The sequence below is a fragment of the Apaloderma vittatum genome, unplaced genomic scaffold, assembly GCF_000703405.1.
Source record: "Apaloderma vittatum isolate BGI_N311 unplaced genomic scaffold, ASM70340v1 scaffold225, whole genome shotgun sequence".
In the NCBI taxonomy this organism is placed as follows: domain Eukaryota; kingdom Metazoa; phylum Chordata; class Aves; order Trogoniformes; family Trogonidae; genus Apaloderma; species Apaloderma vittatum.
In genome coordinates, this window is record NW_009716285.1 from 167,866 (window position 1) to 192,747 (window position 24,882).

At 41.2% G+C, this 24,882-nt stretch overlaps 1 protein-coding gene across 1 annotated transcript in view; it reads right to left on the bottom strand.

Moving 5' to 3' along the window:
* Positions 1 to 1,900: 1,900 nt before the first annotated feature.
* The window catches only part of FGFR2 (fibroblast growth factor receptor 2), a 79,172-nt gene continuing 56,190 nt past the window's right edge, over positions 1,901 to 24,882 (bottom strand). Inside the window, 9 exon segments of the mRNA XM_009869451.1 lie at positions 1,901 to 2,187; positions 6,919 to 7,024; positions 7,819 to 7,956; positions 9,809 to 9,879; positions 11,225 to 11,347; positions 14,508 to 14,698; positions 15,439 to 15,549; positions 16,171 to 16,292; positions 19,806 to 19,957. Of these exon segments, the coding sequence (XP_009867753.1) occupies positions 2,023 to 2,187; positions 6,919 to 7,024; positions 7,819 to 7,956; positions 9,809 to 9,879; positions 11,225 to 11,347; positions 14,508 to 14,698; positions 15,439 to 15,549; positions 16,171 to 16,292; positions 19,806 to 19,957 (1,179 nt within the window). The 3' untranslated portion in view covers positions 1,901 to 2,022.

Sequence of the window (24,882 nt, forward strand, 5' to 3'; positions counted from 1 at the left end):
CTTTCCAACTGTGATTTTAAATTCTCCTATATAAATGGTCCCCCATCCTCTCCAGTATAAATAAGAAACTTCACTAATTAAAGAATACAGGCTGACTAAAGAAAAAAACAAAAAAGCGTATATCTACACTATGAACACTTCAAACCATTTCTGAGCAAGTAGTATCCCACCCTACAAACACCAAGGACTGTACATATGTTTACTCAAATAACCCACATTATTCATGAGCAGATCTTTTATAAGACACAGGCAAAAGTATTATTCCTGAAAGAACTGCTTTGTAATACAGAATCTACGATAAGGTTAAAAGGAAACAGTGCTGGACATGTTCCATCACTTGATGTTCAGGAAACCATTTTGTATGACACAAAGGATTAGGAAAAATAAGCTGCATGACATTTATTTTGTAATTTTAACATTAATATCTGTAGAAACATTTTATTGTCAGTACAAAAGTTAACAGATTTTAATACTTCTTTTACCCAATTTAAAAAAAAAAACAAACAACAAAACAAATAAAAGAAAACAAAACAAAAGAAAACCCCACCACATAAAACAGTGTAATTTGCATTCATATTGCATGGCCATATCAGTGTAAGTGTTCAGAAAGTAAAAAAAAAACAGGACTTCCGTAAAAAGATACAAACAACAGTGATATTTTAGCAGAGGCCAGTGCTATACCTACTGTTATGGAATGGATCAGAAGGAAATACTGGAGTCAGCATGAATAAATCCCTTAAAAAGATGCTGATATTCCTATGGCAAATTGTCATTATAAACAATTTCTCTCTTTTTAACTTAAGTTACAATAGAGGGATAGTCTAAAAAGCAAAAGATCCAGGCCAAGAGATCTGGAAGCTATTATCCAACTCAGGGAAGAGAATTGTAGTTAATTTGATGCATGTGCAACTCAGGGTAGAAGCTCAGCTCCTTTTAGAGTGTTCTGCTATGGTTAGAGATAAATTCATCTTTCCTTGCTTTAGGAATCCTCTTTAAATTTATTTTTTCTTTTTCTGGTGTTCATGGAATGATTCTGCTTTTTGGCCATGTGAAACATTGCTAAAGAGTTAAATTGGTAAAGTGACAGCTATGGAGAATAAAAGACTTTCTTGTTAAAGGATTCGGCTTTGATAAGAATAATCATCTGACACTGCAGTTTTTAAACACAAATAAATCAAAAGTTTTATTCCCCCAAATTAGTTATATACTGTAAATATTTCTTTTTTTTTAAAGATCTGAAAACTAGTAAAGTTTGAGCAATATATCTACTAGTTCTCTGTGCTGCCTGCATAGAAATGCCATTTAAATTACAAAAACACAACAACCCTATAAACGATTAACTGTTTTGTACATTACCAATTAGTTAATAAATTAATGATATACCATTTTCCCTGAAAGCAAAGTATTTTCCACCTTTGGATGGTGAAAATTAAGAAATTCTGTGTAAGAACAGCATTTAGCAAATAGCTGTTAAAAAAGAGACTAATCTGCTAGGTGGATTGGGACATCCATTTTTAAATCAATACAAAAAATAATTCATTGTAAATATATATAATATATATTTATACATATTTTGAATATATTTACATACATCCAGCACCTATATACTGCATTTGTGCTCTGTAAGTGTGTGCCAACATATATTTTCTCCAAATATTACAAAATAAACAAGAAAGGCAGACCCAGAGTTTGCCTCAAGTCCAACCGGTCCATTGTACAAACAAAGTCTGTTGCAGCTTACAGGAAGCCAGAAAATTGATAGCGATGGGTATCTAGCCACAGCTCATAAACATTCTTCTTTGTTGGGAATATTCAGAAGTTGCAAATCGTGAGATTCTTTATGTAGGTTCTGAATGCTTTCCTCCAAGTTTTCTTCCCTGCCCCCCTCCTTTTTCTCTTTTTTTTTCTTCCATATTTCATATGTACAAGCAGAAACATTAAGGTCCTGGAGAAAAGCTTTTGTTTTGTATATGGTAGGTAGCTTGAAGTTCTTGTTTCTTTACTCCTCTGTAAGATTTCTTTTCATGTTTTAACGCTTCCGTTCATGTGTTGGTACTTGGGAAGGCAAGGTTCATAAGGCATCGGATCGGGAGAAAAAACAGAGTCATCACCTGACGAACACGAACTCCTCGTGTCAGGGTAACTAGGTGAATACTGCTCGAGAGGTCCACTGAGGTCCAGATACTCCTATGACAAAAGAAACAAACCGCATTTTTAGACAGCGAGCAGAACTGACAATAACTCGTTACCACTGCTCTGAATTGGCTTGAACATCCAGTGGGCAAAACCAACAGTTTAAGAATGACACTTATTTCTGTAAGGCAACTGCATTCAAAACTGCCTGTTGCTTAAATATCTCATAAAACAAGAAGCTTGCATAGAGAAAGAATGCGCAAACCAATAACACGGTACTCTTCTGAAGTCCAACATCATCACCATTAGCCGCGTCAGTGGAAATAAACATACCAACCACATCAAACGAGGACTTTTCATTCACAATGATAAAAATGAAATTTCAGCCTAAATAGAACCATTTTTTCTTTAGCACATGGTAATGATTTGGAGAGGGAAAGATACTTCCAACTTTATATTCCTTTGGTCAGTTTGAATATCTGTTTTATATTCTGTGATATTAAGTTTGTGTCTAAACACGCAGTGGCATACGTGCAAAAAAGAACTGAAAGGAAAACAAAACTAAATTCACTAGATTTGGGGGTTTTAAACTGCATATTCTGTGTGTGTGTGTGTGTGTGTGTGTGTGTGTGTGTCAGAGAAGCCTGACCAAAGCAGTCATTAAAAAAGGAAATAATATCTGCTGAATCCAAGTTTTGGGTTAAAGTTTTTTTGCTAGAAACAACAGTTTTGGCAGGGGAATAAAGTTATTTTTCCCCTTGAAATGTTCTTTCTCTTTCAACTTCTAAAGGCAGCTGCATTCATTTAAATGCAATCTCTTCGTTTGCTAAACCACAAGTTATGATCGTACCGACGAGACAAGTCTTCCACCTCAGTATTTTATGCTGCCATGCTTAGGTTTGGGATAATTTAGTTCTTGGTTAACATATTTTAAGTCAGAAATTCAATTATTACCACATTATAGTTAAAGAATGGATACCGTCTTAAAAGAAAGGGGAATGTAAGTTTTCAAATGCTGACAAATACAGTGGGCGGCAAGGGAAGGCAATGGGGATCTAGGGTTACTGCCTACCCTGTACCTAGGCTTTGAGAAGATCCATGAGGACAATCTTGATCTGTATTTACTTGTTAGCAAACCAGTCCTACAGGGCCAGAAACACTCAAGCACTTTACAGACAGAAGAAGAAAGCATTACAGGATTTGAAGAAATGGGGCTTTCTCCTGGGATATCAGGCATGGTTTGTCCTATCAAAGGGCTTAATGTAATCTGGTTATGAATTCAGTGTTTAAAGTGGAATCTTTATCTCCTCTCCAGGCCTCTTGTCCATTTTCACGTAAAGTGGCATAAGAATCCCAGAATCACAGAATGTTGGGGGTTGGAAGTGACCTGAAAAGATCATCTAGTCCAACCCCCTGCCAGAGCAGGATCATCCAGAGCAGGTCACACAGGAACATGTCCAGGTGGGTTTGAAAGTCTCCAGAGAAGGAGACTCCGCACCCTCCCTGCACAGCCTGTGCCAGGGCTCTGTCACCCTCACAGTGAAAAAGTTTTTCCTCATGTTTTTGTGGAAACTCCTGTGCTCCAGCTTGTACCCATTGCCTCTTGTCCTGTCATTAAACATCACTGGGAAGAGCCTGTCTCCGTCCTCCTGACACTCCCCCTTGACATACTTATAACCATTTATGAGATCATCCCTCAGCCTCCTCTTCTCCAAGCTGAAGAGACCCAGCTCCTTCAGCCTTTCCTCATCAGGGAATTGTTTCACTCCCTTCATCATCTCTGTGGCTGCGCTGGATTCTCTCCAGCAGTTCCCTGTCCTTCTTGAACTGAGGGGCCCAGAACTGGACACAATATTCCAGATGTGGCCTCACCAGGGCAGAGCAGAGGGGGAGGAGAACCTCTCTCGACCTACTCGCTACTCCCCTTCTAACACAGCCCAGGAAGCCATTGGCCTTCTCGGCCACGAGGGCACACTGCTGGCTCATGGCCATCCTGCTGGCCACCAGAACTCCCAGGTCCCTTTCCCCTTCGCTGCTCTCCAACAGGTCAGTCCCCAGCCTATACTGGCACATGGGCTTGTTCTTTCCCAGGCACAAGACTCTACACTTGCTCTTGTTGTATTTCGTAAAATTTCTCCCTGCCCAACTCTCCAGCCTGTCCATGCCTCTCTGAAGGCAGCACAGCCTGCTGGGGTGTCAGGCACTCCTCCCAGTTTTGTGCCATCAGAAACTTGCTGACGGTGCTCTCTGTTCCCTCATCCAGGTCGCTGATGAATGTATTGAATAGTGCTGGTCCCAGTACCAACCTCTGAGGGACTCCACCAGATCCCAGCCTCCAACTAGACTCTATCCCATTGCCCACAACTCTCTGACTTCTTCCCTTCAACCAGTTCACAATCCATAAGAATTCCATGAGAAGATTCCAGTGTCAGAATGGTTCCTGGTGCTGATGTAACAGCACAGCCACAAGGTTGACTCTCAGTTACTTCTGCTCATGGGGACTGGGGAAACATCACACACTACTCTGGCAAACATCGGGAACATGGTCTTTTGGGGAAAAAAACCACAATTCATCAACAAAAAAATCCAACAGGTGATGATTCAGCATGGAGAAGAGGAATACCATTTAAGTAGAAATAATTACTTGCAGAAATGCAGAAGAAGGTATTATTGGCTGCCCTAGTAATTTTTTGAGTTGTTGAGTAAAGCAGGCTGACCCTGTATCAAGAGTCATTTCGGAAGAAAGGGAAATTGCCAATGTGGAGAGGGCAAGCAGAAGTCGGACTGATGCACAAAGGACCCGCATTTCAGGAAAACCGTGTGGATTACACAAAAATCAATCAGAGGTCTCAAAAGCACAGCTATGAAGGAAAATGGGACACGCTGGAGTCCTCAGGAGACACTGAGCGAGAACATGGCGAGTTTTCAGGAACATAAAACATGCTGCAAAGACAAGTGAAATAATTTGCTTTCTATGTCCAAGGTAAATAGGACAAAAGCAGTACCTTGTGTCGAAACACTAGAGATTAGGAAAAACTTTCAACACGTAAGGCTAATGAAGCAAAGCAACAGACTGTCAAGGGGCGATGCGGAAACACAGCAGTGGAGATCTTTAAGGACAAGTTACATAAACATCTGTCAGGAATGACAAACGTATAGCGGATCCTGCCGTAGGCCGATCAGATGGACTGGATGTGTTCCTGAGCTTTTTCCAGCCATTTTTCCTCTGATTCTAGCCTAAAGTAATTTACGTAACCCTAAAGGCCTTTTCAGGTTACCTTTGAGATCTTTCCAGGTCCATGAGCAGTACAGAACTGGGAAGGCAAGATGGTTAAACACACAGACAAAAAAGAAAGCAATATCCTTTCCCAGGCTCAGAATTGCAGCCCATAACCTCCTACTTGAATTTGCAAATTCAGTCCAAGCTGCCCAGTGCTCCGTGGTGGCAGCCAGCCCATCCCAAACTGGTCTTGTGAAATCCTATATAAATTAGGCAGGAAAAGATGCAGTCAGCGCTGGACGAGGGGAAAATGGCAACGTGCAGAGCTGTGTTACCGACTGAGCCATCCCTGAAGCTGCCATTTCTTAGAGTAAACCTTACAAAATATAATCCAGATAATTTTACAGCTGCTACCGAAGCCAAAACCTTTTTTCAGCTGGATCTACTTGGCAAGTGATAACCATAAAAAATGGCATCTCTTTGCTCATGTTCTCTCCTCACCTCTATTCATACTGCTTTTCTCAATGTTCCTTAATAATCTAGTTTTATTTCTCTGACAGTTCTAAAAAACTGGTAAGTAATGTCGAGGACCAATATAAAGCAATTCAAATCTTTTCTTCTATCCATTTTCCCTCAAGAAGTGTAATAATCAGAGCAAATCTGAAAAAAATATTTTGAAAGGGTCAAAACAAGCCTGCTGCAACTTTCCTCTGTAAGGGTTTTTTTCTTACTCTTCCTCTCTTTGTACCTATGATTTTTCAGAAAAGATAGGAATTTATAAAATATTTCTAGGACACCAAGCTTTTTCTCTCAAAAGAAGTTGCCACCAAAAGAATCAACATTTCCATCACTTGTGATCTTCCTCAAAGGTGCACGCGATTTAGTGATAAGAGAACCGATTCCTGTGTGAATAGCCTAATCAGTGCGTTCCTTGCTAACACTAATAATATCTCAGACCTCTGAAAGAATGTTTTTCACATAAAACCTTTTTGCATTCATATATCCCAACCTGAAGCAGTGCTAGGCAGGACCTTTGGATAATTGGATGGCTGTTCACATGTTCCCTGTGGGTCCTCGTTCCCTCCACAGAGAGCTATTTCAGTGAACCTAATTCACTCTCAGACATATAATCTGAAATCTACCATTGACAGTTTCTTCTCTTCTGACCTAGATATCATGTCTGGGAATCAAACCGAGTCGATAAAAGGAAAAACACCATCAACTTTACACCTCTCCTTCATGTGAAATTCATGCGGAAACATAAACACTGCCTCTCAACCTGCCGCGTGTAGTCCCTCGATACTGCTACGCTACATCAAAAGGTGTAATAAGAAGTAAATAAAAACATTTCAAGGACGTGTTTCTGTTAAAGTTCCATAAATCAAGGCATAATGGCAAGAAACTAATGATTTCATATGATACGTAGTTTAGCTGTGTGTAATCTCTGAGGACAGCGACAGAGCAAGAAGAGAACTTGAGCAGGATTTCATAATTGAATAAATTCCATCTGTCTCCTGAACCATTTGTCCTGCTCAGCAACTTATGGAGGGAAGCAATTTACCTACCTCATTAGTTGTGAGAGTGAGAATCCGATCCAAGTCTTCTACCAACTGTTTAAAAGTCGGTCTCTGTGAAGGCACAGCATGCCAGCAATCTCTCATCATCATATAGCTGTAACGAATACACATTTTCTTGGCTTAATTAAAATCACGCGTCCTTCTCAGAAACCTTTTCATACGCAGCCTATGTTCTTCATCACAAGTAAAGCAGGGAGCACCCACAGCACCCACCCAAAATTGTGCAATACCTCCTTCCCTCAAAGGTGCATTTCTACTCCTGTTTCTCTCTTGCCCAGAGTCTAAATTACCTTTTTGTGGACCTGATTCTGTACCCTTCTGTCCCAGCAATTTCAACGGTATTAAATTGCATACGCTTAAATATTTTTGCATGTTAGGAATTGTGGTCTTTGTGAAGAAATAAAATGGGGAAAAATTAGAAGCATTTAATGGCTATACCGGAATATCAGAAAGGGAACACACTCTCCCCTCATCGCCAGGAGAAAATGTCGCTGTTAATGCAGAAATTCCAGCCGTATTTTGTTGTGTACAAAACCAGCATGCTATACCTTATATATGATTAGTGGTATGCGTGCCATTTTGGAATTTTCATGTTATATGACATCAAAAAGAAAACAAATATGGGAGCAAAAACATTGACAAACAAAGAGTGGCTTATAGGTGGCGTCTTCTTTTTTCAATGGGATCACAGCAGGGTGTGTAAAGAAGTATCCTCCGTCAAATGTTTCCTGAAGACCTTTTTATACCTTTTCTTTACGCATCTATACACACACATACATCCACAATATTAGAGTCAAGCAATGCTGAAAATGTTTGATTCTGCCAGGGGTTTTGCTTGATTAACCAGGTGAATTCAGTGCAGTTTGTGCCCTTCATTCCAGTCCTTACAGCTCATTGGTGCAGTTGGCAGGTTTGTCCATTCGGTGCCCTTCTTTAAGCAGCTTAAAAAGTTCCTCTACTGGGATTCCTGGGTAGGGCGACCCTCCTAACGTGAAGATCTCCCACATTAGCACACCAAACGACCAACTACAAATCAAAGAGAAAACTGCATTAGTAGATCCGCCTTGTTGCTGAAAACACAGACACGTCTGCGGCAGATGCAAAGACTGCCAGTCCCTCTCAGGAGATGCTTAAACCACCATCCGCCCAACTCCGACCACCCTGAGCAGGACATCAATCTGTGAAGTGCATCAGGTGCACGGGCAGTGTATAGAATGTATAGAATATATAGAATAGGGACTGACCTGAGCATGTTCTCCAACACACTTTTTGTCTTTGTCTGGTGCTCTCCAAGCACCCCAGCTTCCAGGGCTACTGCAAAGAACTGCATCTTTTTCTTTTTTTTTTTTATTTACAGAACCCTCAAAGCTGAGCTGGATTGCAATTCTCTGCTGGGATATTTTGGAAAAAGCAGAACGGTTCAAAACAAAAATGTTTTGCACCATTCTGCTCTTCTGTTATGTTTTTCCTTTAATGAATTTCTGTTATGAAACGAAGGAGGATAATTTTCAGCCAGTTTTTCTGCCTAGTTGCCACCTCCTCCAGAGCCTGCTTCATCACGCCTTGCTGGCAACCCAGGGCTCTTTGGCACAAAGTTTTGCCAGGTGAACAACAGCACACAGCTTGCACTGGCTCCTGAGCTTCTCTGCAGCTCTCTCCCAGCTTTGCAGCGCCGTATTTTAGCAAACTGTTTGCATGAACTTACAATAATATTATCTTTAGCTGTCTTCTAAGCCACCACGGGGCCAAGCGTCTCCAAGCTTCAGCACTGAAAGCCTTGTGCTCCCGGGCTGCTGAAGGGCTCAGACTGATTTTCAGTCCCGAATCAGTGAAGCAGTTTACTTCACATTCATTTAAATATTTTGCCAAGATGTTATTTCAAACAAAAATTTGATCCACCCTTAACCTGTGTATATAATTTCCTTTGTAAATAATGTAAAGACTGTAAGAAAAACCTCAGTAAACGCTTTCTTAAGGAGAGAGAATTTTTGGGAAGTGCACCCAGGTTAAAGAAAGATGAGATAGCTCTTATTTTCTCCACCCTGCCCTTTTTATTTTTTTTAACCCTGCACTGACATGCACAACCTTTTACACCTGTGCTGGGAAGCATCCAGCTCTTTACAGTTAACAGCTTCTCTTGGAGAAATAAAATCCCTAAGATCTTCATCTGCATTGCATAAAAAATACACATCTACCTCAAGCACATTGCACGCGAGTACCGTAGATGGGCTCAGGAAACTGTAATAGGAAGCAGAATAAATCCTGAGCGGTTGCATCAGCCAGCAATTCTGTGCACACACTCAAAGATTTTGAAGTGTCAGAGTCCAATGATTTCCTACTGCATGTGAAGAATTGCTGAAAAGCAACATCACTTCAAAAAAATCAGAGCAAACTTTTCCAGCATAGCCAGGCTATGTTTTATTACAGCTAGCATGAATTTTTATAAGAAGTTTTCAGAAACTTGCTTCTCTTTCTTTCATTTTTCTCTCTCTCTTTTCTCTTTTTTAAAGCTGAAGGAAGTCTAGAGTTTGTCAAAAGCCAAGCAAATTAGATAGACTCTTTGTAGCTGCACATCCGTAAATAAGTTCAAGGGGGGAAACTTCCGCACTGACAGAAGGAGGTTAGCGCTTTCCACCTTTCATGTGCTTTGAAGCTGGGCAGATTAGTAACAGAGCACTGGTTAGCAGTCTACCATAAAATCCTCACTTTCTAAGGGCAAGTCCTGTTCCATCTATTAATATGTGAAACAGAATGAAAACACTTAAAGGTAAAGGACAACAGGGAAATACATTTAAAATATCCCAAACTTTAACAAACAAAAAACAAAACAACCCTCCTTCTCAGCCCCCCAAATCCCCATTCAAGTGAGGCTACTTACACATCACTTTGATGTGTGTAAACTCTGTCAAACAGAGCTTCTGGAGCCATCCACTTTACTGGAAGCCGGCCCTGTTAGTTTGGAGGGGAAGGGAAGAAAAATTAAAATTAAAATTAACAGGATGATTTCAATACGGATTTTTTTTAAAAGGATTAATCTGTTCTCAGAGAACAGTCTGCTAATGCACACCAGCGCATAATTTACCTTTAAAATGTTCAGCGAAAAATCGTAAAAACACTTAAAATAGGGAGACCATTAAGAAAAATGTATATAAACAGTGATTCTGTGAAGACAAAATTGAAAGCATTGAGGGCTCCCAAAAAATTCCCAGATCGCTTGCTAGGAGAATGATAAGCAGATCAAAATTAAAAAGACTACTGCACCACCCACAATCGATAATTCTCTGTAAAATAGTCCTGCCTGCAAAAATAGGTTGATGACTATACACAAGAATTTTGTTTTCCTGTTGCACCTTTTGCGGTGACCCAAAGCTCACGGTGTCACAGCCGCCTGTTGCTTTGCACACAAAGCCTGTTCCGAGCCCAGGAACGGCACCAGATTTGAAATGAAGAAGGTCCAATTCCCTCCGGTACTAATGTACCCATACCTGGTTGCTCTGCCTTTTGGAAATAGGCAGATATTGCCATTAAAGTGCCACTAATCACTTAGTGCTTTATTTTCACAGATATGACAGTTAACTGGATAGTTAACAATATGACAGTTAACTGGATAGTTAATAATAATTAGTATTTATGCAAAATATTAAAGTCTGCACGAGTTCTGCAAAGTTCCCACCAAGACCCAAGTGTGGTTCCCCTGAGAAGGAGGTGCACGCTGTTCAAACTAGGCATCAATAGCTACATCTGAAATGATTTATCTTCTTGACTTGGTACAGGTCAAACTGCAAAACGGTGACAGAGTGGGGAGTAAAAAACCAATTTTCTCAGTCTCTAGCCCCACTTTGATACTAGCACCATAACTTGTGCATAACAAGCACAGGCAAAAGGCATAAAGCTGTATGTGGCACTACCATACCTAAACAGGGTTTTTATTATGGTATTGGTATCACTGTTTGTACAGTGTTTTTCAGGATCCTAAGCTTAGTATAGAATAAGGTGGAATCAACACAAATATTTTCACTTATTCCAAGCGACTGGAGTTACAGACACACAAAAACCAATTTTTGTATTTTAGCATTTCTAATAAATAATACAACATATAGCCTCTTCAGTTATCTTTTAACTGACTGCCATTGTAATAAGGGACAGAAATGCTGATGTCCCTGATTGCTGTTTTCTGCTTGTGATAAAAAGTGGGGCTGCTCTACAAGAAGCCCATTAAGTTTGTAACCACAGTCTTGAAGTGAATCATTGAAGGAAACACTTGTTTCCAGAGATAAGAAAACAATCCACTTACATTAGTAGTCTTTTTATAATAATCTATATTGTTGATGTCTCTGGCTAAACCAAAGTCCGCTATTTTCATGACATTATTTTCCGTTACCAAAACATTTCTTGCAGCCAAGTCTCGATGGATACACTGGAAAGAAAAGGGAAAAAAAAAAAAGCCCACTGAAATATGCTGTCAAAGTGAAATTACTTCTACACCATAACTAAGTCTCCTTTGCAGGTTTTAACCTAAATCACAAGGTGGGAAAGCTACACATTTACTGTGAAATACGATTGATTGTCTTAATTACTGCAATCCACCCCCTCAGCTGGTGTTTCCAAGTTGAACAAGAGCCCTAAGAAGCCTCTTGGAAAAGCCTGGTTTATTCGAAACTTGTATTTTGCCAAGGCTGAAAGCTCAGGTGGTGACCCAAATGGTGCCACGCTGCTCGTGACTCACCCTCCGTTACACCTGCCCGGGTACAGGTATTGCAGCACTGTCATTAAAAATACTGTCAATGAGCGTTTTGTTAAGTTGCTTCTCTTCAATTATATCCTTTCACCAGAGTGAAAATCTGACAGTTCAGTGCACCTATTTTTTAATATAAAAGATCTTAACAAATCCACAGCATATAATTTTAAACTAGATGTCTAGGGTGCATTTACTTCAACCATTAGACTATAATAATTAAATTAATTTAAAAAAAACAAAAACAAACCCTACAAAACAAACAACAAAAAAATGAACCAAAGCAAAAAAAAAGCACACCACCCACCAAACCTCCACAACACAATCTGGCTTCAGCTGTTTGCTTTTTAACAGTTTTAATACTGAAACAGAGATTTTTCCTTCATGTCAGCATTATCCCGAAAACTTGCAACTGATTCTCAATGTTGAAAGGACGTGACTGCTCTGGATATTATTCCTGTGTTTAAGCAGCTTTATTAGGGTTGATGGCACCAGGGGCATGGTAAGAAACATCGCATTTGGAATACCCCCAGGATATTCTACTTCTTTTCAAATTAAATATCCTTTTTTTTTTTTTCTCCTCCTCAGTTTTGGATTACACTTTATGTTGTCTTCTTTATTTCAGTATGTGCATAGACATGCTGGACTGAACCACTACAAAAAAAAACAACTGTACAACAGCCAATTTCTTTCTTGCCTTATAACTTGCCCCAGCAATTTTTCGAGATCACTTATCCCGCATGGATAAAACAAGCCTACAAAGTTTCTGTTCCTCACTGGGTTAGTCATGGGGAACTGCCAGGAAAAACCTGCTCCTGCAATGCCTTCATGTGCACAGGATCAGACAACAGTACATGCTTTCAGCATCAAATCAGTCTTCTAATTCAGCACCAGCAATGCCACAGTGGCAGAGAAAACACAGTCTTCCTACTTTCCTGACCCTGTTCTCAAACCCTAGAAAAACATCCTCTGAGCTACTGGCAACTCAAATCTCAAATAGCATGTTACACCTCTGAGAGAATACACCAACCGATTCAAATCCTGTTGTATTCTGTCCGTTTATTTCTGCCTCCTCACACTCTACAGTTTTACAGCTGAATCTCTTCCTATCTTCAAAACAGTGCCATTCTTGATTTCCATATCTGACAGGTTTTATAGCCAACCCGCTAGCCCTAATAATTTGCTGTCTCTTTGCAACAATCTGGACCAGCATCGTGGAGCTCCCCTGTTGTTCTTGCACAGTACTGGAATGACAGAGAGGACATGTCATCCATCCACCTTAGGAACAACATCACATTTCCAGTGTACAATTCCTTGTAAGCAATTTTTTTAGGCTAAAAGTAGGTGCTCAGAAGTCTTCTTTACATTTTTTTCTCTTTTGTCTTTTTTTGTCTCAGTAAGCCATTTATTGGACTGAAACAAGAACACTGGCCTTCTCATGGTTCCCACGTGATGGACATACTGTGAGAAGACCAGCCCTTTTATTCTTTCAGCTCAATAAACGGATCCCAAAGGGGAAAAGAACTAGTGAAATACAAACAGCAATAGCGGGATGTCTGAAGAACCGGAATGCAGTTTTAGTATGTGCTGCCTTTGTTTTCCCTCTCCCTCGTGCAACGCCTCACGTTCCGTCAAGTTTGGCGCAGCGCAGATCAAGTGTTTTTACAAAGGAACTGGACCAAGGATGAAAAGGTTCTGCCGTGTGCATCTGAGCGAGTGCACACCTTCTTGGCAGTGTCCTACAGCAGCACTTCCGAGCTGCTCAGGTGGAGACTTGTTCTCAAGATTTGCCAATCAAGAGACTTATTTTTTCCTTTCACAACAGTTCTATTTTCTCAGGACATGGCTCGTTGCCAGGCAAATGTTTCACTAAATCTTAGAAAGAGATATCCTAAGGTGCTTTACCTAATGCAATACTCATGCTTACTTCATTAGAAGACTTTTTTTCTCGGTGTCTTGCACATCTCCCTGTCTACCCTACTGCACTGAGAACCACTATTTCAAAACAAAAGGATAAAAGCAAAATTAGACCTTAATTCCCCCTTCCCCTGGGGGAAAGGAATTTAAAAAACCGTGACTCTACACAACAGGAAAGGAGTTTTACACTCTGGTTTTTGGTTAAAAACAACTCCATACTTGGGAGTGGGCATGACTGGAGATCAGTACAAATCCCACCAGTCACTCCACACCTTGGAGGAACTTCTTAGCATCGATACCTGTTGCTCTGGTCTAGCCATTGGGTCCAAACTACACCCAGGTTAAATAAAAACATAGAAAAGACGGAAAAAGTGTTGAAGAAATAAGTGTCTAGGAGCATAACAGGACAAATAAATTCCTTCAGCAAGCCTGCTCTCCTAGTCAAGCACCTAATTTAAGTGACTAATTCACTCCATTTAGCTTTGCTTCTGCTGTTCACAGTTTTTGCCCTGGCCTCTTGCGGCCTCTCAGCTTTGCATTACATTCTGTAAACCCTTTCAGTAACAGAATTTACTTATTGTGCATCACTACATGAGCTGCTTTGGCCAATTTGACTGGAGCCAGAAGGCAAACAGTGCCTGCTGTCTCACGGGTGGAGCAATGTGACTTGTGTAATTAAGTGACTACCTGTGCCTTTGAATTCAGATATGTGCACAATATTTACTTTGATCCATTCTGGGCCTCATTTTTGCAACATCGTTCAACAGAGGTTAAAAACCGAATGCATGAATTTTCCCACCGATTTTCAAGAGTACGGACTATGCAACTTGTTTGAGAAAGGTCGTTCTCCCAGCAAATTGTGGAATGCAAACTACATTAAAAGCGCCAAATCCGCTTCGTGAGGTGTTTGCCAAGTCCTACTTACTTTTTGTGAAGCCAGGTACTCCATGCCTCTTGCCAACTGGTATGTGCACGACACCAAGTCCTTGAATGTCATCTGCTCTTCTGGCACCCTGTTAATATCAAACGAATACTCCATCCCTGGGGGGCGGCGGGCTCGCAGGTACTCACGCAGGTTTCCTTTGGAAGCATATTCTACTATCACATACAATGGACCTTTAAACAGAACCGTGTGAAAACTGGAGTAAGGTCAAAGGGTAAAAAGTTTTTAAGGAAAGAAGCTTTCAGCGCTCTATAATAAATGAACGAAATTAATGAATGTTTAACTGTGAAATCAGGAAGCACAACTTGAGAGAAAGAGAGGTCTGGACTTGGCAAGGCGATGGCAGGATAGGGGTTCAGCTACAATTAGGGGCGGAAAAGATCTAAACCTTGACCCAGTGTCTATTCCTTCCAGACCATGACATGTACTGAAAAAGCAAGAGCTTTCAATCAAAAAGTACTGTGAGATCTCAAACAAGGGGAAGGTGCTTCTTAAGATTTTTTTTATTTTCCAGTTTTATGACATTCTGCGTCACTTCACGTGACATAATTTACTTTTAATAAAAACATTGTGGTCTTTAAGGAGTAAAAGTGCAAATTCATGCGATACGAGTTCCACTAAAGTAGGACTGACAATTTAGAACAACGGGCATGGGTACAGCCTCTGTAAAACGTCATTCTTTCCCTGCAGCAAGGGATTAGAGAGTTTTCATATGATATAGTACCTTTTCTCATATTAAAGCTGCAAGTATAATGAGAGACAGAAGTTAAAATATTGCTGCTAAGCTAGGGAAATATCTAAAAATCCCATCACGCCATGACTACTTCCTTAAAAAATTCTTGAAAAATTATGATTAATGAGACTTTCACAGACCTGTTGGAAAGTCCCGGTTTACTTTTTTTTTTTTACTTACCATCCTGGGTACAGGCTCCAAGGAGATTGATGATATTTTTATGCTTCCCAATCATCTTCATCATCTCCATCTCCGACACCAGGTCAGATAGATCTTTTTCTGTAGCATCATCTGCACAAGACACAGGTTCAGTTCATATTTTCTAGCATGCCAGCCTAAACTTCACTAAGGCTTACTAGTTGGTGCAAAATGCGTGCTTCAAAATGCAGAATACGGGTTTTGTTTTCTAGTGTATTCTCTATGTTATATAAAGTCGTATGTTACGTTAGTCTCAACCTCTTTGATGGACTCACCACCTCTTCAGTGTTACATGTTAAGAGGCAACACAGCAAATCAGACATAAAAATGCTGTCCTTAGCTATCAAACCTCCAATAACTATGCCTTTCCTGCAAACTAACCTTACACTCACATTGAAAATAAATAGGTGCCAGCCATCTGGACTGAATGGCCTAGGACCTACACATGGACAGCCTCTGACACAAACTAAACTAAAAGCAGAGCGACCCACCCGACGCTAATACATCTCCTGGCTCCTAAATACTCAGTGCTCAAGATAAACAGGCTGTCAAGGGTGCAGATTTACACCCTAAACTGCTGAAGGCTGAGGTCAGCTATGTGCTCTTTGACCCCCCGCCCCCGATGACAAGAGTTCAGATGTCACGGAAGAAACTTTTTGTGGATGAGAACTGCCGTATCACCCATCCCGATTCCTAGCCGTCCCATTTCCTTACCTTTCAACATCTTCACGGCCACCGTCACCGCTTCCTTTGGCCTGTCTTTGTCAATCCCCACCGCTTCAGCCATGACGACTTGCCCAAAGCAACCTTCTCCCAGGGGTTTACCCAGCGTCAGCCTAGAGGTGTAAACAGGAGGTTAACACACAGCATCTGGTCAAGGGACACAGCCAGTGAAATTCCAGGGCTGAGTATAAAATGCTTTCGACAATTTGCTGTAGCATGAAACATTTATCATATGGAACTAATGAGACTGGTGTGCTCATGTGCTCTGAGGTATGTTTTCTTAGGGATGGTATAGCAAGCATCTCAGAAGGGAGAGCAGTTGCTAAATCCAGCTCCTACGTTCTCCCTCTCCTTAAAATAAGAGGCTGTACTTGGTGGCTCGCACTGCAGAGGAGCACAACTTTCAAAAAGCATCAGGCTGAGATTCAGGAGCAGCCAGCAACACGTAAGCTTCTCCTGTCATTGTAACACGGCCAGGTGTCCTCTTGCCCACATTAACCACAAGGAGATGAAAGAAAAGTTTCTTTGTGTGTGTTTTGCCACGTGGTTGCTCTCAGGCAGCTGATGATTTCTGTGGTAAAGGTTAGTTCTGAGAGCAGGGAGATGTTTTAACTATTATTAACTCCTGTGATACAATGGCACAACATAAAGAGAAAGGAAAATCAAACATGCTCTTAGGAAGCCTGATTTTAGCTCAAAATTCACATTCATAGAATTACAGAATTACAGAATGTTTTGGATTGGAAGGGAACCTGTAAACGTCATCCAGTCCAAGCCCTGCTGCAGCAAGCAGGGGCATCTTCAACTAGATCAGGCTGCTCAGAGCCCAGTCCAACCTGACCTCAAATGGTTCCAGGGGTGGGGCTTCTACCCCCTCTCTTGGCAACCTGGGCCAGTTTTTTCCCCCCTTCATTGTAAAAAAATTTCTTCCTTATATAAGTCTAAATCTACATTTCCCTAATGATCTCTTGTGCCGAAGGGATCAGGCAACACAGAGACAGCAAGTCAGCAGACAACAGGCTGAGCTGCAGGTGTGGGTTATTATCGCACTCATTTCTCTTTCATGTGGCTGAGGAGGTGGCCAGACAGCCCAGAGAGGATGGAGGACAAAGGCAAGAGAAGAAGGGAAGAGGATGGGACAAACGTGTGGCAAAGGCTGGGGGACGGCTGAGAAAGCACAGCCGAGTAAAGGCTCCGGTGATGCTCCTGTGCCTTGAATGGTTGCCAGGAACTGCCTTGGCCATCCTCAGCTCCACTTCTTCTGCAGCAGGTCCTGGTGGGGCTCACGCAGTGGCCACATGAGTGGCGGCACAAAGACACGAGGGATAAAGCACTTGGCAGAGCTGAGCATCCTCCGTGAGCTGTCTTCTCCCCACTCACACCAGGATCAGTCTCCTGACATCCTCACATATTCTCCCCTGCACTTTGATCCTTTAAGGAGGGAGACGGGACGCTTTATCTGCCCGCAGCCAGGTCTAGCACAGAGGCTTCTTCTTGGCTGCTGCAATGTCATGTATGAGGGTACAGAAGGTGTCTCCCGTCCACAGCACTGGGGCTCTGCTTAGAGAGCAAGCAGCAGGGACTGGGAGAATCTGAAACTTGATTAGCATCACAGCATCAACGTAAAAAACCCTTTTAAAAAGAGTAGTCATTAAGTGGGCTATGCAAAATGTGTTTTGCGGAGCGTACACCTGGTTGCAAAACCTGCTCAGCTGTAACAGACACAGAGATGTCGATCTCAACTTTGAGAATAAAGAGATAAAACAAAACAGAAACTTCAAAGCCTCTGGGCAAAACCCTTCTGGTTCCAGCCTAAGTGCTTCAGGGCCAGATTCGGGCTCTTTTACTTGCAAAGATCCATCACTGAACATCCAGAAGCAGCGCCATGGCAGAAAGCAGGGAGGATGCTCAGTGGGTTTGCTGCTGCTAACATTAACCAGATTCAGATAAGAACTTGATTATGAAAAAGCTTAAGGTCTTGGCTTTCCATAGTCAAAAGCAGGATTCACAGATATGATATACAGAGGCACTTATTCTTAAAAGCACAGACTTCTGTCTTCCCTTGTGAAATACACTGAGAATCTGTCACACCATCAACAGAGTAACCAGGTCTAAGTGGTTTGAAAACTCCGCTTCTCTGCTCAGACATAAGACAGAAGTGGCTCCTCCCCAGGGCAGCCCAGAGAATCCTTGTCAAACGGGGTCTTTGCCTCGGTGAGAATTCCTCAAGCTGTTTTGGATTGGTTTCTAAAGCAAACGTGAGCTTAAAAAAGGTGCAAAGACTGAAGGGCAGCATATGCTATGCTGAGGTCATCCCGCATTTTCTCCAGAACTAAAATTGAATTTAGGATCTTGGCAGAGAACAAACATTTGTGTTGGAAACTGCTTAATTTATGTGCTATTGCCCTGCTACGACTAAAGTAACAAGACCCTCATTGTGTGCCTCCTGCCCCCCAACCTAATAAACTGCCTCTAAATAGCCTCCTTTCATTGCAAATCTGCTCCACCTACATTTGTGCTGAACGCTGGTTTTAAATGTTTAGCACTCTAAAATTTTCTGCATTTAGTGTATCCCCCCGGGCTATGGGCTGACAGAAGTACATATACAGGCCCCCACTGTTGACTAGAATATTGCAGGTGGCAATTACAGCATTTTGCACCAGTTTTCAGCTACATCATTAAAATAATTTCCAGAACAGTTGTCAGAAGGCTCCAAATTACAGCTCTTCTATCCAAAAGTTACAACCCTGAACTTTCAAAGAGAACTGTTATTTTCTCAGAGCCGCCTAAAGACTTCTTAAAATTAGGACTAACTTTAATATATAATCATGGTTCTACCTGTGTTAATATCTTTTACGTGTCTTTTAATATTAAGAATGTGGTCACAGCTTTAATTATTCAGAAGCTCATTTTGCATGTTAGTCAACAAACTTTGAAGAAAATATTATGTAGCTACATGAATTTGCATACAACAAAATCTAGTATGCTCTGCTTGAAACCTAATACTCTTAAGCCACAGAAGTTGTATGTATATGCACACAACATGCAAAATGTCACCCTAAATCAAAATCGTCATCTCCATTAATGCAGGCTAATACAAAATTCCACCCAGTCTCAGCAGAAAGAGATTGTCCAATATCATATTCTAGACTTTCTCTATCATCTCCTACATGATACTGCGTTAGAGATTTTATAAATGTTATCCAACTAATTAATCAACTAAAAAGCACAGTTCAATACAGAGGTACTGCTTAGGGAAAACTCCACCGTCCTTCAACAGTGCTTGTATGTGGATACTTCTCCCAGTCTGGACCACATACATTTTGAACTAACATTTCAGATTCACTCTTCTCCTAACAAAGGAATTACATTTCAAGAGAGTACCTAAAAATCTACAAGATATCTGAAAAAAAAATCAGAACAACTGGCATAGAAAACTTAGTTTCTATTGAAACAAAATGCAGACAATTGAATTGGATCTTGATCCTCAGAGGAGGCTTAGGTAGCTGAGATTTTCTTTTAACTAAAGAACCCCTGGGAGACATTATGAAAGATGCTTCCTCCCACACTGTGTCATGTTTCTCAGATGTGCACAGGTAGCGTTGAAGCAAACAGGATACACATACTTATCTCTCGGAAATTCCCATTTTGGGTCTTCTGGCAATTCGTACTCCGAAACTCCTGCCAGCATGGGGGCATCGGCAGTAGATGAGAGACGAGTAGTTATCCTCACCAGAGGTGTGTTGGAATTCATGGAGGAGCTTGAGTCGGCTGACACCTGTTGTTGCAATACAAGATGCAGAAAAAAAAGAAAAAAAAAGCAGAGATGTAATCTTGGCCCAGTAGCTGAAAACCAGCAGTACCTGATAACCAAGCCAGCTCAGAACAGTGTCTGAATCTACTCCCTGGTTTCTGGTGCACTATTCTCACACATTTACCTTCCTTTCTAACACCGACTCTAATTGCTGCCAATGCTGGAAGTCTGTCCCATAGGTCAAAAGTCAAAACTCATGTAAGTTATAAATTCATTCTCTCAGAAGACAAATTAAATAAATTCTTCCTTCTTTATCAATTTGTTTTAATCAACCGAGTATGTCTATCATCTCCACACTCAGATACCTAAGTGGGCAGTTTATACTGGGAGCTGAGGCTAACAATTGGCTCTCTTCTTCCTCTCACAACTAGCTGTTCATGTCACCATTTCTTTTCCCAAATCAGCACACAACTTAGCATTTCTCAATTAAAAATTTTGATTTAATACTAATACCAAAACCCAGTGCCAATGATCAAGATCACATGCATGTTACTGTGTAGGAAATGCTGGATTCTCTCACATACTTTCTAAGCATTCGACACTGAAAGCATCAAAAAGCTATCACAATAATTGAGGGATACTTCAGTTTTTAGTTAACCACATTCTTAATTAAAGATTCTGCAGGCAATGTGGAGAAGAGCTCATAAAAATAATTTAAAATGTCCAATGCTTTGAAATGCAATTGACTTTGAAGTGTGATTTCTCATCAGCCTCAACAGCTATACATTCTCCTTAGAGCAAAGGTACTTGATGATAACTGCTTCAAAAAAGGAGGCAGCTATTCCCATCCATGCAACAAAACTTGTTTTGGTGTGAATGGTCTGTCTTCCATAAGGCTTGTTCCTCAAACCTGCAAGCAGCAGCCTGCCGTCTGCTGACCTCAGAGTTTCGAGCATATATGAACATAAACCAAAAAGAGTTGGCATTGCCAGTCTTTCCCTCCTTTAAGCGTGAATCCTCCTTCTCTCTTCAGGCTGTGACAGTCTTGGCCAAGCCCAAATCTGGTGGCCGAGGTGGGACTGTTGGTTGTTTCACATTGCTGGTACCCATCCTCACATCAAGTGGCAGGTGCTTCTTGGCCAGCATCATTGGGATCCTGCCCAAGCTGGAAGCCTAGAGCAGGAGAATAACTACCACTCTCGACCTTTGTCCTCATCAACTTTGGCACCAGGTTTGCTTATGTAAAGTGCCACCAGGCTACGATTTTGTTCCAGAGGTCTTAGAACTAGATAAACAAAGGAATTATAAGCAAGCAGATCCTAATGGTGTTAGAGTGCAAATCGGTGACACAGTGATAAGAACACAAAACCCTCTTGTCTCTATCTCTTATCGGGTGTCAACTTAGTGCTCCCTTATTTCAAGTTCAATTAACAATTACAGTGTCTCAGCTCGCAGAATTACTCGAGCTCCTCATAATGGGACCGAAAGGCTTTTGCAACCATGCCATGCTCTTACACAATGTATTTTGACAGGACAAAGCTCAGGCTCTCAAACAAATTTCTCATCATGACTCTGACAACCTGTTCCGTTTGAGAGCAGTTTTTGCAGGGCGACATCCTCAAAACCCTCCCATCAACTGGGCTTGGTTTCTCAACACATTTTTCTAAGACCAGAGATTAAGGTTAGAAAGAGGTTTCACAAGGAAGAAAGTGTTAAGGACTGCTATATAAAAAAAAATAATCTTGGCAATCAGTTTTGTATCTGACAGACCTTTCTTGATATCAGAAGCTCCAGATTCTGCATGCGAGATATGGTATCTATGGAATAAGAGAGTTCAAAAAAGAGAGTGGACTGCTTTCCCCCTTGTTCATCCATCCATCGTTAATATTTACTTACAGCAACTGTTAGTACCTGGCACGTTCCTCTAGGCTAACAAATGTGGTGACCACTTGGGATACAACCACTATTAACGGAGACAACGCAGCTCTAAATAAATCCAGTAGCAAATACTGAACAGCGTCCTTTGAGAGAGATGCTGCTGTGCCCAGCTTGGAGGGGAACACGCCTGCCCAAGCTCAGGAGTTCACTCATGGCATGTCAGCAGGAGAACCCAGCCTGGAGTTAGGCTTTAACTAATTTTTTGCTCCTTTTCATCATTTCACTACAATTTAAAAATGGTGCTTCGAAAAATGAACTAGTTCAGCACTAAGAAATGAACAAATTGTCACAAACACCTCCCATTCCTCACAACTTCCCTGACTTTAATTCCTCTTATTTCTAGTTTCCATTCTCTCTCTCTCACTGCAAACTTAGTAACATTCTGCAACCATTTGCTTCGTGTTTCCAAAATCCATCCACTACCCATTCTACCAAGATCTTTATTCAATTTATTTTTTTAAATTTGCCTTTACTTTTTCACCTTTCTTCAGCATCGCAGCCATTGTTTTAATGGGACATCAAGAAGGAACGGAAGCAAAGCTGCAACATTTAGCTGATATCCCTTATGTATCAGAAATGGCCCAGAATGTTCTGAGGTATTTTGGTTGTTTTTTTTCTTTTTCCCCAAAAATACAGTATTTGTATTAGCCACTGTTCAGATCTCTGCCAGAGTTTCATCTTTTCACTACTTCTTACACTCACAAGTCAGCTGTCTTTGCACAGTTAAAATCCATAAATGCAAACTTGCAATAAACTGAAATGCTCTGGTGATGCATTTCAAGCACAGAAGTTAAATAGTAATAATGTATAGAAAAAAACAGATGAAGGACTCTGCCAGTTTCCCTTTTAACACTATTGCACATGTTTACGTCACACATAACTGGATGATTGGCCAGACATGCTGTAGGTAACCAAAATGCATTAATGTGGGTAGGAATGATGAGAAATCCAGAGAAACTACTCAGCATCTGGGAGAAGAAAAATGGACTGTACTCCCAGGGAATAGTCTCCTGATTGATTAATTGGAGCAGTACACGGAGTTACAGGAGCTCAAGGGCTATAAAAATCTGCTCCAGAAAAGATGAAGCAAGTCCAGGCTGCCTTGTGGTTGGGGGAGATTTTCTCTTTCAAAATGGCCTTTCACCTTTTTTGCAATAGTAAAGAATTAACCTTTGAACTCATCCCTTAAGCATCTTTTTTCATTGCCTTAGAGTGCACTATAAAACAATGAGGAAAATCCTACCTATGCCAAGGTCAGTAGACTCGGTCAACTTTAATCTACATGTATACATTTAAGTAACAGAACATAGAAATCCTTTTTCCAGCTTGCTATTCGCAGCACCTGCTCTCCAACCCCTCACCATGCAGGTTCAAGCACCTACTCCTGCCAAGAACCTCACCTGATGTAGGTGAATTAGACATCTTCAAGGCCTGCTCAGCATGTTGGTGACACCTGTTTTAAGCAAATTTTTTCAAGTGCTTAATTAAAGCAAGGAAGGCAGAAACCGGCTTGTCTTGAGTAGAACACTGAAAGGACTTACCGTGGTATATGTTAACCTCAACAGCAAGGTAGACCTCCACTGTAAAATATTCTTTCTGTGCTCCCTTTCTGCTTTTAGGAGGCAAGAATCAAGAGAAGTACCAGCCTCAGACAGACCTGTAGCTCCTTCAGGAGAAGAAAAGCCCACTTTGTCCAAACTTCATGCACCAATGCATGATTATATCCCCATTTTAACACCACCTTTCTCCTTTGGCCAACATGGGTGTATTTAATCCACAATAAAATAATGCTTTACAAGCATTTCTAAGCAGTCGAGCGTTTAAAACAAATCTTTGCTGGAATCCTTAGGTGCCATGTGGCAAAATCAGCTGCAGAGCTGTGTGGAATTGTCTGTTATTGATTATGAGGGGTGTTTTCCTCCACTGATGATTTATACCATGTCCTGAAGCCTAGATCTGTCAGTTCTGGCATTCATGCCGTGAGATTTTAGCAGCCGTGCAGTGATTTCCTATAACTGTCAGTCTTTTTGAAGGCTCTGCTATAAAAGCGAATTTGAAGTCATATGCATATATGCATGCAAATATAATTAGCAAGTAATGCTATTAGCTGTTGATAGAAACAGTCCATCTGAGTGACTGGATCTAGAAAAATACAAGGTCAAATGCACTACATGAAACTGAGGATTCCTAACGTTATGTACTGACATTTAAAACACGCACCACCCCTTCATGAAAACATTCCTTTTGAAACACACAACTGCAAAATAACAAACAAGTACTCCTAGGCAAGCCAGTGGTTTCCATAAAGAGAAATCCAAGGATAAAGCAAAAAACTAAAATAGGTATTAAGGTAAATTCCTTGCAACATATCCTCCTGACAGTTGTGTATAAATCTTTGTATTTCAGCGTCTATTCCTTAAAATGAATGATATTTTTACAGCTCAATAGTATGTGAAATACTGTCGTACTTTACTTGTTCCAGATCACTTTTCTTTTTTTCAAGTTCCAGCTGCCATCATCATGCCCCTGTACTCGGCACTTGTGAGACCTCACCTCGAGTACTGTGTCCAGTTTTGGTCACCACAGTACAGGAAGGACATCGAGGTGCTGGAGCGGGTGCAGAGGAGGGCAACAAGGCTTGTGAGAGGTCTGGAAAACAGGCCCTATGAAGAGGGGCTGAGGGAACTGGGTTTGTTTAGTCTGGAGAAGAGGAGGCTGAGAGGAGACCTTATTGCCCTCTACAACTACCTAAAAGGAGGCTGTAGTGAGGCTGGTGCTGGTCTCTTCTCTCTAATTACTAATGACAGGACAAGGGGAAATGGCCTCAAGTTGCGTCAGGGTAAGTTTAGATTGGATTTATTCGGAGGAAGTTCTTTACTGAACGAGTGGTGAGGCACTGGAACAGGCTGCCCAGGGAGGTGGTGGAGTCACCAACCCTGGAGGTGTTTAAAAAAAAAAGTAGATCTAGCACTTGAGGCTGTGGTGTAGTGGTTAGGTACGCTGGGATGAAG